The sequence below is a fragment of the Haliotis rufescens genome, unplaced genomic scaffold, assembly GCF_023055435.1.
Source record: "Haliotis rufescens isolate VD_foot unplaced genomic scaffold, xgHalRufe1.0.p SCAF_26, whole genome shotgun sequence".
Lineage (NCBI taxonomy): Eukaryota > Metazoa > Mollusca > Gastropoda > Lepetellida > Haliotidae > Haliotis > Haliotis rufescens.
In genome coordinates this window covers 4,854,685-4,870,669 of record NW_025963957.1, presented here as the reverse complement: position 1 = coordinate 4,870,669, position 15,985 = coordinate 4,854,685, and the positions used below count along the sequence as shown (strand labels likewise).

The 15,985-nt window shown below is 39.4% G+C and overlaps 1 protein-coding gene across 1 annotated transcript; it reads right to left on the bottom strand.

Moving 5' to 3' along the window:
* Positions 1-293: 293 nt before the first annotated feature.
* LOC124147352 (pyruvate dehydrogenase E1 component subunit alpha, mitochondrial-like) lies at positions 294-15,155 on the bottom strand. The gene is made up of 9 exons (XM_046518043.2): positions 15,001-15,155; positions 12,416-12,481; positions 10,702-10,875; positions 10,327-10,453; positions 6,230-6,321; positions 5,511-5,759; positions 3,922-4,058; positions 3,083-3,191; positions 294-1,466 (listed from the first exon to the last, which is right to left on the bottom strand). Exons 1-9 carry the CDS (start codon positions 15,049-15,051, stop codon positions 1,302-1,304), a joined length of 1,170 nt encoding a protein of 389 aa, XP_046373999.1. The 5' UTR covers positions 15,052-15,155; the 3' UTR covers positions 294-1,301.
* Positions 15,156-15,985: the final 830 nt, after the last annotated feature.

The following is a 15,985-nucleotide window of genomic DNA, read 5'->3' as shown; positions in this document are numbered from 1 at the left end:
GAGTGAGATTTTACGCCGTTTTTAGCAATATTTACGCCGTTTTTAGCAATATTCCAGCAATATCACGGGGGGGGGGGGGGCGGGTGAGGGACACCAGAATTGGGCTTCACACACTGTACCCATGTGTTGAACCCGGGTCTTTGGCGTGAAGAGCGAACGCTTTAACCACTTGGCTACCTAACCGCCATGCAGACTATTAAAGTGAGTGAGTGAGAGTGATTTGGGTATAACATGGCTTTGAACTGTATTTCAGGGGCAGTCAGTAAATAATGACTAAAACAAAAACACAAAAACACATGATAAATATTTTATTTCACACTTCTGCAACACATACACAGCTGTGGTAACTTATACATACTCCAATACCTAGTGTCACTTATAGGCCTTGTAGTTGTCTGGTAAGTCTGTAGTCGCTAGACACCAACAGACCCCTGACATCTACACAGAACCACTGACAGAACACATGGCTTCTTGCCTGATGTACAGTAGCAGATCTTGCTTCCCTGTTCATATGACTTGTACCATGATACAAGTGTTAGTAATGGGGTAACAGTGTCTAGTCAGGACAGGTGTTAGTTCTGTAAAACAGAATAATGTTCTCTTGTGTATGTCAGAAATAGCACTATCAATGCATCAAATCCTAAAGCGCTGACCCAACAATCAATATTGTTTACAAAGAAAATTACATCACATGGTGCCAATGAGTACCCCTTAAAATATTCCTGCTATCAATTCCTGTGTATCATTCCCATGTACCTACCCCGCTGATGTATCCTTAACTGGCTTTAGCCACAAATATCCCAACTACCCACGCCCCCAGATATGACCATACCACCCACTCACCCATGCCTCCATATATGACAATACCACCCACCCACCCTGTCCCCATATATGACCATATCTCCCAGACATCCTCAGATTCTTCAACTGAAACACATCTACTACAGTAACCATGGCAACAGTCCGAACATCTATCCAGGAGGATGTTCTTCCAGTGAGTATTCATTTCACATGGCATTATGTGTGCAAGACCTCAAACATGAGGTCATTAAGTCAAGTCCATGGTCAGTCCCTATATCCCCAGATATGAGACCTCCAACATATACCACCAGAGGTGACTACGTCGATCACACCACGATTCCTACATTCCCCGGTGTGAGGCACCTTGTTAGGAGTGAGACTCTCTCAGATGTTAGAGCTGTAGGGCTTAGTACCCAGGCAATGTACAATATGATCATGTCAAACAGAGAGAGACACACTCCACCGTATGAGCTCTACAGACATAAAAGACCACCCTCCTTCTACCGGGTGGAGGCCATGATGGTTGGGTCACAACCACGGATCTTCATGCCCTGAGGGGGGTCGACGTAGATGTTGTTGTACAGCTCCTCCAGGGGAAGTTCCTTATCCGTCTTGGCCTTCTCTGCCGCCGTCTCAACCTCCTTCCTCACCTCAGTATCGATTTTCTGCAACAACCACATCAGAACTAGGCCCCACTTGTTTTACTTAATGGTTTACAGATGTTTAGCAAACCTATCAGCTTGTGTAGATCAAAATAAAATACATTTGTGCATCTCAAATTTTTTTGTCAAATATCATATGGCATGAGGTTGTTTTGTTCAGTTAATTTCTGAAATGTGAGTGAATGATTGAGTGTAGATAACACTGCCTTGAACAGTATTCCAGTAATATTACGGTGTGTCAGCTAAATTCGGGAGGAAAGCCAAAAGTGATGCAGGTCTTAGACATTTACCCAAACGGATATGCTGCTGACAAACATAATTTCTAAAGAACCTAATTTCTAATCTTAAGAAAAAATACAGAAAAGTGAAGGATGTTTTGTCCTAAATTTGCAGAAACTTGTACAATTATTTAATTGTCAGAAAAGCCTTGGTCCTCTTTATTAGATGTTTGTAGTGACCTGACCATTTATAAATACACTGATATATACTGATATATACTTAATATACATCTACCGGTAATTCAGTTAAAACATACCCAGTGATACCACTTTAAAGAAATTTGATGCAATGGTCGGAAGAAAATGTATCTGAAATTATTATGTTATCAGGAATGATATATTCCAATATCGTGTTATTTTAGTTGCAGCTTCCGCCATATATACTTAAAATTATAAGAACCACAAGCGTAGCACTTTGGTACAGATTGCATGCAGGATATTTTTTTAAGTATGGAACAATTTTGACCAGTCACCGTAGGGACATGCCGCGCAACATGTATTTCAACTGCGAAAACGTTTTGTTGACATTTAATTGTCAAACTGCCACAAATATGACTTTTAGCGGGTCATGGTACGGCATTTATGATATGTGTATCCATTCTCTTGCGACTAAAGTTCATTTCAAGGCGTCAATAGCGGTAATCTGACTGTGGTTGCTGTTAATAACGACGAGTTGTGCAATTTACCGATCACTTCATATATGATTTTGCCGAAATTATTGTAAACATTATTATAATTATTGAATGAAATTTTGAATATAATTTAAAAAAATATATTGCAAACATTAGTCCAGATAAACAATGAACATTTTTTTTTACTACCAGATATTATAGTAATAGGATTAAATTGCGTACTTCAGTTCGGATTTGTTGACTGGTATTTCCGGTGTTACGTAATCGCGGTGATCAGCTGATAATGTTTTATGAGATGGGGGGAAAACATTGTGTCATTGGAAAACTTGAGTTTTACTGAAAATGTTAGTAAATTTTGGGAGCCATGCTTTACCGCACACTATAACCGAGTTAGCGCTATATTGAAGGGCGTAATAACGAGGGAACACTGTATTTATAAAAGAGAGTATTTTAAAAATTACATGACGTTTTGTTACATTTTTCGAATTCAGTCCAGCAAATACATAATTATTTTAGGTTGTGATTGTTCTTGAAATAAATCAAGAATTATCGCCTTACTACTAACACCATATCTGGCATAGATTAGAGATACTGTCACCAAGTCCAGCAGCAAAGCCTGTATATAAACAACAGAGACAAAACATATGTCACATGATTAATAATAATGGTGACCCAGTAACTAAAGTCTTGCACTTCTGGACTGCTGTACCTTGAGCTCCTCTTCTGTGGCAAGACCTGAAGACAACAGCCTATCCTTGAAGTTTGTGATGGGATCACGCTTTTCTCTCACCTCCTGGATCTCAGAGCGGGGGCGGTAGCTGAAAGGAGACAGGGTGATTGTCTAGGTAGCTTTCCTCCAGGTCTACTGTTTCCAATAGAATGAGCGATTGAGTGAGCGCTTCCAGTTATATCACAGCGTGTCAGCTTGATGAGGGAGGAAAGCCTGAAGTGATGCATGTCTTAGACGTTAATTACTTTGGTGAAACCCATGATGCTGATAAACCTAGAAACAATTGGGGGAATCGGGATTCAAACCCCGATATGAGTGGGTGAGATCAAGCGACATCTACACTGTAGATATCGCTGCAATGAAATTGCATCACAATGCTTTGCAGACCATTGTGACATCATTGGTTACCATGACGTCACAATCATATGACATCACTAATGGCTCTGCTACTGAAGGTGTTAGCAGTACTTTTTACACACACTGCTAATTACTGTCTACAAACTGAAAAAGTTGGAAGAATGATGTTGGATGATGAATAAAATCTCACCCTCATGTCTTTTGATATCAAATATATCAACACTCGTTGATAAAAGTTGAAAATCTCCTCAGCAAGCCTTGGAGTGTTCCACTTTTATCAACTCGTGTTGATATATTTGATATCAAAAGACACTCGGGTGAGATTCTCTGTTTAACATTATGAACATTACAGCAAACTAGAAGTATTTTCTTTTGTGAATTGACTTTGGCAGATGACTTCCACACACGCACGCACGCATGTTGGATGTGTTTGAGCCTAGCTGTGGACCCAATGGGAGTACCTGGTCCCGGGGTCACTCATACTGTGTCCGCTGTATCTGTAGGTGACGGCTTCAATCAGGATGGGTCCATTCTTCAATGCATAATCCTTGGCAAACCTTGTTCCTTCTCTCATAGCCAGGACATCCATACCATCAATCTGCCAGAGGAATAACACAAACATCAGACAACCCTGTGACTGACCCAGAACGTACTGAACATCTATCCCCCACGTTACCTACAGCCGGGCACTACTGCTCAAAGGAGGTCAAATGAATTTTTATTAAAAAACAGAAAACATGTACTGAGCCCCTACAAGCTACACTTGTACCAAATTTGATTATATTGTGTACAAAAAGGCTGAGTAATGGACTAAGCCATATTGAAAATCAGATTCGATCCTCTTGAACAAATTCAAGGGTGTTGTCATTCATGGGTATATATATATATGTATGTGAAGTGTCAGCTAGATGGCAAATGGTTTCTTAGGCATGTTAGGAGAAGATGTTATCAGAGAGAGGATATGCATTTTGAGACAATTTAGGAATAATATCTACACAAGGAGCAAACTTTACGACAGTTTGAAAGAAAATGGCTGTGTAATAGCCATAAGAAGTTTCAGTTTTTTAAGTCAAATCAAGGTCAAACTGTAAATATCGCAATAATCAGATATTTCTATCTGGTGCCACACTAGTAAGTAAACATACCAAAATTCAAAATATATTGAACAAAAATGGCTTAGGGATGGCTAATAAGGTTTTCAACAGGGCTGCAATGGTGGGCATATTAAAAAATGAGATTTGAACCTCTTGAACAAAGTGTGGTGTTATCATTGGTGGGTGCAAGCATGTAAAATTCAGATTCATTGTGGCTTCTGACAAGAAGATGTTTAGGCCCAACAATGTACGCTGGACAAACAGGCCACAACCTAAGCTAACTTGACTTTCAGTAAGCCAAAAAACACAGGGGATACTTTATTTCACCATTCCTCAGAGTTCGTTGCTAGTCCTGTTTGAGCAAAACAAAAATGTTAACCTGTCAGTTGTCTGCCAGTTCCATTCAGTTGCAATGTGCAGCAGCACGGAGACCTGATTCAGAACTATTGCCTTCAAATGCTACTGGGCTATGAGAAGGGCCATTAATGTTTTATACTTGTCCAAAGCACAATTAAGTAGTCTCGGTCTAGTGGACTAGTGAGAATTTTGAAAGCTGCTTGAAGAATCAAACGTTTTTGGTATACACTGTTTGATTGTTTGTTGTTTTACGCAGCACTCACCAATATTCCAACTATATGAAGGCAGTCTGTAAATAATCAAGTATGGACCAGACAATCCAGTCATTGACATCATGAGCATCGATACACGCAATTGGGATCGATAACATGCATCAACCAAGTCAGCAATCCCGTTAGTTGCCTCTTACGACAAGCATAGTCGCCTGTTACGACAATCATGGGTTGCTGAAAACCTCTTCTACCCCTTTAGGGTCAGGCACACACTGTGCAGCTATAGTTACATGTAGCTTTATCAAATGAACATTCGTAAACAATGTAACCATGGCGGTGTTAAGTAAGTGTGAAGGGTATATGTTTGTGACATACAAATCAACTCACCCACAGTCCGGGTACGTAGTCTCCGCGGGTGTAGTAGGCTGTGCTGGCCGAGGCCCTGTCCACGCTGGTGCCCATACCGTAGCCATTGTTCTCACACACGAAGATGCAGGGCAGATTCCACAACTTGGCCATGTTGAAGGTCTCATACAGCTGGCCCTGATTGGCAGCACCATCTCCATACAGAGTGACACAAATAGCCTCGTCACCGCGGTACTTGGAGGCAAACGCTATACCAGCCCCGAGGGGCACCTGCAGGTAAGAGAGGGTTTGCAGGTCATGCTGGACTACTGATATACAAATGTGTAGGTGTAACCAACTGAGTACTCTGAAGTTCATACTTTTTATACCATATACTTATCCTTACCATAGTTTTAACCAAAAATGTATACTGAAAGAATAAAGGGTCTTATTTTATTTAACTAATAAATATTTAATTAGATTGTCAATGGTTTTCTAATGCCGCACACAAAAAGATTTTCTGTTTGTTTGTCTGTTTGTTTGTTTAACGCCGCACTCACCAATATTCCAGCAATATGACGGCATGGGCTGCTGAAGACCTATTCTACCCCGAATCTTCACGGGTCCACTCGAAAAGAACCAGAACAACACTTGATATGAAAGAGAGGCCTACTTCTCCCTGCTGTCAAGATTAACCCTCTCCGCCATCAAAAAGATTTACAGCGGGCTGCTGATTCAGAGTCAATCCTAATCAAACCAACCTGTGCTCCTACAATGCCGTTTCCACCATAGAAGTTGTGGCCATACATGTGCATTGAACCTCCCTTGCCCTTGGCGCAGCCGGACACCCGACCTGCACAACAAAAATACATAATAACTAGGGCTGCAACGATACAGGAAGGTCACGATAAGATACGCATCTCGATATTCTGGTCACGATACGATACGTATCTCGATACGCAATGATAAAAAATGTTTTATAATAACAAGACTACTGAAGTAGTTCAGCTTCAAAGTGGAACTTTCTCTAACTTTCCTTCAAAACAATTCAAAGTTCAAACACCAGAAAATAATTAATGTACAACTTCAAAGAATTTTGATGCAATGGTCGAAGAAATTGTATCTGGAATAATTGTTTTATCAGGAATAATATATTCCAATATCGAGTTACCTTAGTTACAGCTTTTACTATATATATATTTAAAATAATAAGAAGCACAAGTGTAGCATTTTGGTACTGGTGATTGCTGTTGCAGGATATTTTTACGTATGGAACAATTTGACCAGTCACCCTAGGGACTTCCCGTGCTACATGTATTTCGATTGTGAAAACGTTATGTTGACATATATTCGCCAAATTGCCACAAATATGACTTTTAACGAGTCAAAGTATGGCATTTTTAATATATGTATCCATTCTCTAGCAACTGAAGTTTGTTTCAATGCGTCAAAAGCGGTAATCTGACCGTGGTTGCTGTATCTCTTCACACACGATTTCACATAACTTAATGAAAACAATATTAAATGAAATTTTGAATATGATTAATCAAATATATTGCAAACACAAGTCCAGATATACAATGAACACGTTTTAATAACAAGATAGTATAATAATGGTATTGAATTGCGTACTTCAGTTCGGATTTGCTGACTGGTATTTTCGGTGTTGTGTGCTTGCGGTGATCAGCTGATAATGTTTTATGAGATGAAGTAAAAACATCTGTCAGTGTAAAACCTGAGCTTATTAAAAATGTAAGTACGTTTTTGGGAGCCATGCGTTAGAGCGCGCTATAACCAAGTTAGCGGTTTATTTAAAGGCACAATAGCGAGGAAACGCTGTACTTGGGATTTGCGTTTCGTATCGTGGCGTATCGATAAATGGGCCCACGTTTATCGTATATCGTATTGTGGGTCAAGTATAGCGATGCATCGGAATGTCGGTGTATCGCTTCACCCTTAATAATAACGTATTAACACAGCTTCAACAGGCACATAATTACTTGGCCCTGCTGTTACAACAGACACATGGAGCACAGCTGATCATCATACCAATACTTACTACAGATGAAGCATTGATTATCACCTTTGTTACAACAAGCACATGGAGAACAGCTGATCATCATACCAATACTTACTACAGATGAAGCATTGATTATCACCTTTGTTACAACAGACACATGGAGCACAGCTGATCATCATACCAATACTTACTACAGATGAAGCATTGATTATCACCTTTGTTACAACAAGCACATGGAGAACAGCTGATCATCATACCAATACTTACTACAGATGAAGCATTGATTATCACCTTTGTTACAACAGACACATGAAGCACAGCTGATCATCATACCAATACTTACTACAGATGAAGCATTGATTATCACCTTTGTTACAACAGACACATGGAGCACAGCTGATCATCATACCAATACTTACTACAGATGAAGCATTGATTATCACCTTTGTTACAACAGACACATGGAGAACAGCTGATCATCATACCAATACTTACTACAGATGAAGCATTGATTATCACCTTTGTTACAACAGACACATGAAGCACAGCTGATCATCATACCAATACTTACTACAGATGAAGCATTGATTATCACCTTTGTTACAACAAGCACATGGAGAACAGCTGATCATCATACCAATACTTACTACAGATGAAGCATTGATTATCACCTTTGTTACAACAGACACATGAAGCACAGCTGATCATCATACCAATACTTACTACAGATGAAGCATTGATTATCACCTTTGTTACAACAAGCACATGGAGCACAGCTGATCATCATACCAATACTTACTACAGATGAAGCATTGATTATCACCTTTGTTACAACAAGCACATGGAGAACAGCTGATCATCATACCAATACTTACTACAGATGAAGCATTGATTATCACCTTTGTTACAACAGACACATGAAGCACAGCTGATCATCATACCAATACTTACTACAGATGAAGCATTGATTATCACCTTTGTTACAACAAGCACATGGAGAACAGCTGATCATCATACCAATACTTACTACAGATGAAGCATTGATTATCACCTTTGTTACAACAGACACATGGAGCACAGCTTATCATCATACCAATACTTACTACAGATGAAGCATTGATTATCACCTTTGTTACAACAAGCACATGGAGAACAGCTGATCATCATACCAATACTTACTACAGATGAAGCATTGATTATCACCTTTGTTACAACAAGCACATGGAGAACAGCTGATCATCATACCAATACTTACTACAGATGAAGCATTGATTATCACCTTTGTTACAACAAGCACATGGAGCACAGCTGATCATCATACCAATACTTACTACAGATGAAGCATTGATTATCACCTTTGTTACAACAGACACATGGAGCACAGCTGATCATCATACCAATACTTACTACAGATGAAGCATTGATTATCACCTTTGTTACAACAAGCACATGGAGAACAGCTGATCATCATACCAATACTTACTACAGATGAAGCATTGATTATCACCTTTGTTACAACAGACACATGGAGCACAGCTGATCATCATACCAATACTTACTACAGATGAAGCATTGATTATCACCTTTGTTACAACAAGCACATGGAGAACAGCTGATCATCATACCAATACTTACTACAGATGAAGCATTGATTATCACCTTTGTTACAACAAGCACATGATGCACAGCTTATCATCATACTAATACTTACTACAGATGAAGCATTGATTATCACCTTTGTTACAACAAGCACATGGAGCACAGCTGATCATCATACCAATACTTACTACAGATGAAGCATTGATTATCACCTTTGTTACAACAAGCACATGGAGAACAGCTGATCATCATACCAATACTTACTACAGATGAAGCATTGATTATCACCTTTGTTACAACAAGCACATGAAGCACAGCTGATCATCATACCAATACTTACTACAGATGAAGCATTGATTATCACCTTTGTTACAACAAGCACATGGAGAACAGCTTATCAAATTATCAAAAGGACATGTGATGCATAGATTATCACCATCCTTACAACAGACACATGGAGCACAGATTGTCACCATTCTTACAACAGACACATGGAGTATAGATTATCACCATCCTTACAACAGACACATGGAGCATAGATTGTCACCATTCTTACAACAGACACATGGAGTATAGATTATCACCATCCTTACAACAGACACATGGAGCATAGATTGTCACCATCCTTACAACAGACACATGGAGTATAGATTATCACCATCCTTACAACAGACACATGGAGTATAGATTATCACCATCCTTACAACAGACACATGGAGCACAGATTGTCACCATTCTTACAACAGACACATGGAGTATAGATTGTCACCATCCTTACAACAGACACATGGAGCATAGATTGTCACCATTCTTACAACAGACACGTGGAGCATAGATTGTCACCATTCTTACAACAGACACGTGGAGCATAGATTGTCACCATTCTTACAACAGACACATGGAGTATAGATTGTCACCATCCTTACAACAGACACATGGAGCATAGATTGTCACCATTCTAACAACAGACACATGGAGCATAGATTGTCACCATTCTAACAACAGACACATGGAGCACAGATTGTCACCATTCTAACAACAGACACGTGGAGCATAGATTATCAGCACTACTACAACATGTACAATAGACACATTAAGCATATCTTATCAGTATAACTACAACAGACACGTCACTTTTCAACATTGCCATTGGGTGACACAGGCTGAGCTATTGTGGTCATAAGCTCTGGGAGACTGACAGCAGATCCTAAGCAACTATGATACCATATCAAGTCGTACCTGTGAGCTCGGACAACACTCCCTGCACTGAGACTCCCCTCATGAAGGTCCAGCCATGAGCCCTGTAGGCGGTGATCACAGAGTCATCGGGCGTCATTGAATTCTCCATACCCACACAGACAGCTTCCTGTAACAGAACAGTGGTCTGTCATTGTGGCTTTAGTTCCCAACCAACAGAACAAGCACTGTAACTTTATTGTTTCATTTTCCATCCCACCTACATGCCATCTGACTGGGATTTAAAGTTTATAAATAATTAAATCAAGAATTTATTACAAAAAGATTTGGTTGAGTTTACTCCTGCAAACTAGTATAAGAAAATAACCAAAAGGACATGATTCAGACACATGCAAGAGTTCAAGGACAAGTACTCACCTGGCCTGAGTAGAGGTGGCAAAAACCACGAATGATTTTAGATTTGTAAAGGTTGCCAGCCATTGTCTCCATTCTACGAACAGTCTGCATCTGTCTGTACATCTTGAGGCCATCGTCCCGGGACAGTGTGACAGATGTGGATGGACCCTGCTCGAGTTTGTGCAGCTTGTAGGACTGAAAACAGGCAGCAAGCACGACGTTAGAGATTGTCACCCTGCCTATTTGTTTGTTTGTGTGTGTGTTTAGTGTTAAACTCCACACTCAGCAATATTCAAGCAATATCATGGCGGTCTGTAATTTTTAAATAATCAAATCTGGACCAGACAATACACTGATTGACATCTTGAGCATCGATCTACGCAATTGGGATGAGATGACATGCATCAACCAAGTCAGCAAACCTGACCACCCAATCTAGATAAGTGCCTCTTACGACATCTTTTGTTGTAGAAAAACCTGAATGTTTACTTTTTAAACATACTAAATCACATGTCACATAACCATACACATGGTGACATTTCAGACTGATCTGTAATTTTTGTGTTTCTTATCAATCCCCCTGGTCAATTTACCTTCCTAATAAAATAAACAAAAAGAATATTTCATATCCACCCATTTTCCCACATAAATATATTGCACTCTAAACCAACATCACCAGGTTGTTTTATTTTTAGTCTCCCCATAAGTGAGTGAGTGAGTATGGTTTTACGCTGCTTTTAGCAATATTCCAGCAATATCACGGCGGGGGACACAAGAAATGGGCTTCACACATTGTACCCATGTAGGGAATCAAACCCGGGTCTTCGGCGTGACGAGCGAACGCTTTAACCACTAGGCTACCCGACCGCCCCAGTCCCCCCATAAGTTAACCATGTGATGGAGATGGGAACACACACAAGGATGAGGAAGTACCAGAAAGACAAATGACAATGTGTTGTCCATCATGAAAGTTTTTTTTAACATACTCTTTTAGGACATAGTTTTCTACTAAGTAATCTGACATAACAGCTGTCTGCTCCAGTAATTGTTAAGGGTGTGCGGTATTACCGGTACACCGGTATGTTGTGGTGCAAATCTTTGGCAATACATATTGCGATACGTATGTAAATGTAGCAATATATTGGGGCAAATATAAATAAGTATATCTATGGTTTCCTAATCGATATGGAGATGGAAAATAGTATCTTTCTGATACAACTTGCCTCTCAATTAGTGTGTACACAATGTGACCATCAAGCTCCTCACAGCAAAAAGGAAAAAATAGTGAGGGACACTGACTGATGGTATCTGACAATAATACAGGAGATAACTCTGATTAACTCATGAAAATGTAAATTGGCAATATATTGCAATACATATCACAATACAGGTTAACGTATGGCAATATATTGCAATACATATCACAATACAGGTTAAAGTATGGCAATATATTGCAATACATATCACAATACAGGTTAAAGTATGGCAATATATTGCAATACATATCACAATACAGGTTAAAGTATGGCAATATATTGCAATACATATCACAATACAGGTTAAAGTATGGCAATATATTGCAATACATATCACAATACAGGTTAAAGTATGGCAATATATTGCAATACAAATCCAGGTCAATACACAGCCCTAGTAATGGTAAAATACAGACTTGGATGATGGTTCTATTGTGGCTGTCATCCATATAGAGGGGTCTTTGTTGCTCCCTGCTTACCTCCACCTGGAAGCTGGCCTCCGATGCAGTTCCATAACTAGAGCCTCGGAGGACGCCCAGCAGCCACTGAAATACAGGGAACAGGCAGTGTTTGAAATAATTTAAAGACCAAACAAGACAGGTCGGGCAGGCGACCCATAAGTGTTGCCTGCCCATCTTCAAAGTTCCTGCCCGCATTCAGACATTATAAATACTGAAAAAAACGCCAAAAAAAGTAAGAGACAAATCGCATATATTGCGTCTTGATTCAGTTGAAATAATGCAAACCATTACTTGAGAATCTACAATGAGTAATAATGAAAACTGAATATACGTAAGTAGTCTTAATACTATCTGTCAGACAGTCGAGTTGGTGGAGGAGAATTTCATGCAGCCTGACAGAAAAGTTACCAGCCATGGGCAGGCTGGCAGGCAGTTATTTCAGACACTACTAACAGGTCACAAAAACACTCCACCATGGAACATGTGAACAATGGTGAAATAAGGGAATAAACATGTGTCATTAAACATATTTCTGAAACTCCTGAATCTCTTTCTAAAATCTTTTACTGTTTCACTTTCAGTGTGGGGGGAATTGCTAATACAGAAAATGTCTTGTTTGTGTTGTGATTAATAGTAGTAGTTCAATCAATTGCTCATAAATTTCATACAAATCAGTATTTTGCTTGAATCTTAAAGCTGAAAACCAAAAAGAAATTGAACCCGGGAAGAACACGGGTCTTTGGCGTGACGAGCGAACGCTTTAACCACTAGGCTACCCGACCGCCCCTTCCCGAGGCATGGGAGTTAATGACTAAAAGTCCAGTTTCCACCCTTGCCGAACTAGGCTGATATTATGGAGTTATACTTTAGCTGGACTATAACAAGTCTATGAATAGTCCAATCAGGAAATGCGTAACGAAATCGACATCCGGTTTGTAAAATGCTGTGCAGATTATGGGCAACAATACAGATCTTGATTATCGATCAGATTGTCTTCACTGGGTGACGTCATTTCATTTGAAGCAAATATAAGTGATATGAGAGGTGGAATCTGATTGGTTAGTAGGAGGGACATAAAAGGGACATAACTTGTAATAGCCACTGGTGGCGCTACGATCGAGCCCAGAAATTCCAGCCTAGTTCAGCAAGGGTGGAAACTGGACTTTTACAGTCGGTTAACTCCCTTGCCTCGGGATGATGGCCGGAAAGATACAGGATACCTTGCCCCAGTGAAGACATACGGATCTACAGATTCCTGCAATATCAGAATGTCCGGCGAAGTATGTATATGCAGAGATACATTTAGTATGCTCGGTAGTAAGGGATAATTCAAGATGTTCAGTTGATATATCTTCTGATATTCATGATTATACCTGGAAATTCTGGATGCGAGGCTAATGCCGACTTGTTTGAAGTATCTGAGATGTTTGACTGACCATTATCTGAGGCTCATAAAAATTAGATTAATTTCAATTTATGTAAATAAATACTTAACTTGATTACCTTCTGAAGATATACTGATGGAAATGAAAAAGGGACATTTTAGACACAGTGAAATGATATGCTGTCATGGGTTCCCTGCCTTGTCTAAAAAATACACGTTGGAAACAATGCACACAATCATATCTCAACCTTTGATTCTGACATGTGTTGAATTGGTATGTGGTAGGGCTGGGACGAGTCCAAATTTACCACCCGGGTACCCTCCCCCCTATTACCCGATCCTACCCGGGTAAGCAGTGTAGGTCTCAGGAGATGTCTCAAAATGTCCGATTGGGAACATTTTTAGCATAGCCCTGGCAAAATGTATTAAGATACATGTATTTAACAATCAGGTCATTCATTCACTGAAGTTGAAATAAGTTATATCTTTATTAAACCATATAAAAAATAAAGAAGGAATGGGTGCATAGTCAGAAAGAAATGCGAACATTAGTGACTTGTCGTGTTACCATAGAGTTCTAGATAATTTTTGTCATTAAACAATATATCACGTGACTATCCACGGGTCCGGGTAGTCCTGTGGGTACCCCGGTCCTACTCAGTACCAACCCGACCCGGGTACCCGAGTTACCCGTCCCAGGCCTAGTATGCGAGCTATTTCAAATGTATTGACAGTAAAGCTAAGGTCCCTATATTTTTCACTGTTCCCTTGTTGTATATATTGAACATGTTGAATGAATATCTATTTTTCAAAATAGATACTCGTTTTGTCATGACTGTTGTGTACCGATACGAATATTTTGACGTTAGTTCTTCACTGACGTCAGGCTTCACTGAACAGACTTGTGATGGAAGGAAAGATTCTAAGCAAAGCAAAACTGTCTTAAGATTACGAGGCAGTCAAGAGCAGAGGTATTTTGTAAAGCGTATATGCAAATGTAACACGAGGGGGCTAATCGGATAAATAATATAACGGGTGCACTATACGTAAGGAAGACCCAACGTGGCCAATGACATGTTACCAAATGTCGGGATTACTCCAAAAAAAGTCAATGTCATCATCAGTATCATCGCCTGTCATGCTGTGCGCGAAAACAGGGGTGTAGAAATAAACATGCTTGCATTTAATTCATCAGGAAAGACTCTCTCCAATTACTCACATTTCTTGAACCACCTGCTGCTCTGGCAAGCCTTGCGGATGAAGCTATCATTTTCTTGTAATAACACCGGTAGATAGGACGAAATATAAACCGAACACCCGGGCACAAGCGTCCTTGAATTTCAAGGTCGAAAGGTACACAACTCTAATATCTTTCCACAAGACGTACCACTAATGGATTTTGTTAAAGAACCATGTACATCTTGAAAATAGGGGTCATGTGTGCTAGCTCAGCCGACTAATGACACTCGACACCGGTGTGAAACACCTGAAACAAATCAACGTGATCAGTTGAGAAACGAACACGAGTTATAATATCCAAAAAGGCTATATATTTTTTTAAATATTAGATTGTTACAAAGACACGTGACATCGAACAAGTTGCTTTGTACAGGTGCAGATGTATGTGATATTGTTTCTTTATGTGGATATCCACGGATACATTCCTCAAGCAAGATGACTGCCTCGTGTTATAAATAAAACTTTGGTCGATTGTAATTACGATGTTTGCATTTTGTTTTCATTAATTTGCTATAGCATTGAACAGAATCATTCTATTTCCTCTGCAATATTGTAGGGAAGTTCTTCGATGCGAGACAGATACCACTAAGTCGTTGTTTTCATAAGCCTTTTCGGTTGTAGGCGTGTATATGTTGCAGCCAATGTGTAAAATGTGATTCACTGCAATTTATAAAATAATATATCGGATTATTTCAATTGTTTCAGTGGTGTTAGACAAGGCTGTATTTTAAGTACTGATTGGTTTTTATTACTTATCAATCAGTTGGAGAATGATCTCCAACAGTTTGGAAGTAGAGAAATCTTTGTTCATCAGGATTTATTGGAATTATTTTTGCTTTTGTATGCTGATGATTTGTGCATTTGTTTCAGATACGGTCCTCGAATTGCAGATTCGGAGTGTTAATAAATGGTCATGTGGTCGTTTTGGTATTCATGTTGATCCTTTCATTAGATGTATGAAATAA

What these genes read in the sequence shown, in the direction of transcription:
- LOC124147352 (XM_046518043.2), bottom strand. Translation starts at nt 15,051, where the DNA reads ATGATAGCTTCATCCGCAAGGCTTGCCAGAGCAGCAGGTGGTTCAAGA. An exon ending in GCCACCTCTACTCAGGCCAG is followed by an intron (nt 10,454 to 10,701) that starts GTGAGTACTTGT and finishes GTTCTGTTACAG; the next exon opens with GAAGCTGTCTGTGTGGGTAT. An exon ending in ACTACGTACCCGGACTGTGG is followed by an intron (nt 4,059 to 5,510) that starts GTGAGTTGATTT and finishes TTCCTCTGGCAG; the next exon opens with ATTGATGGTATGGATGTCCT.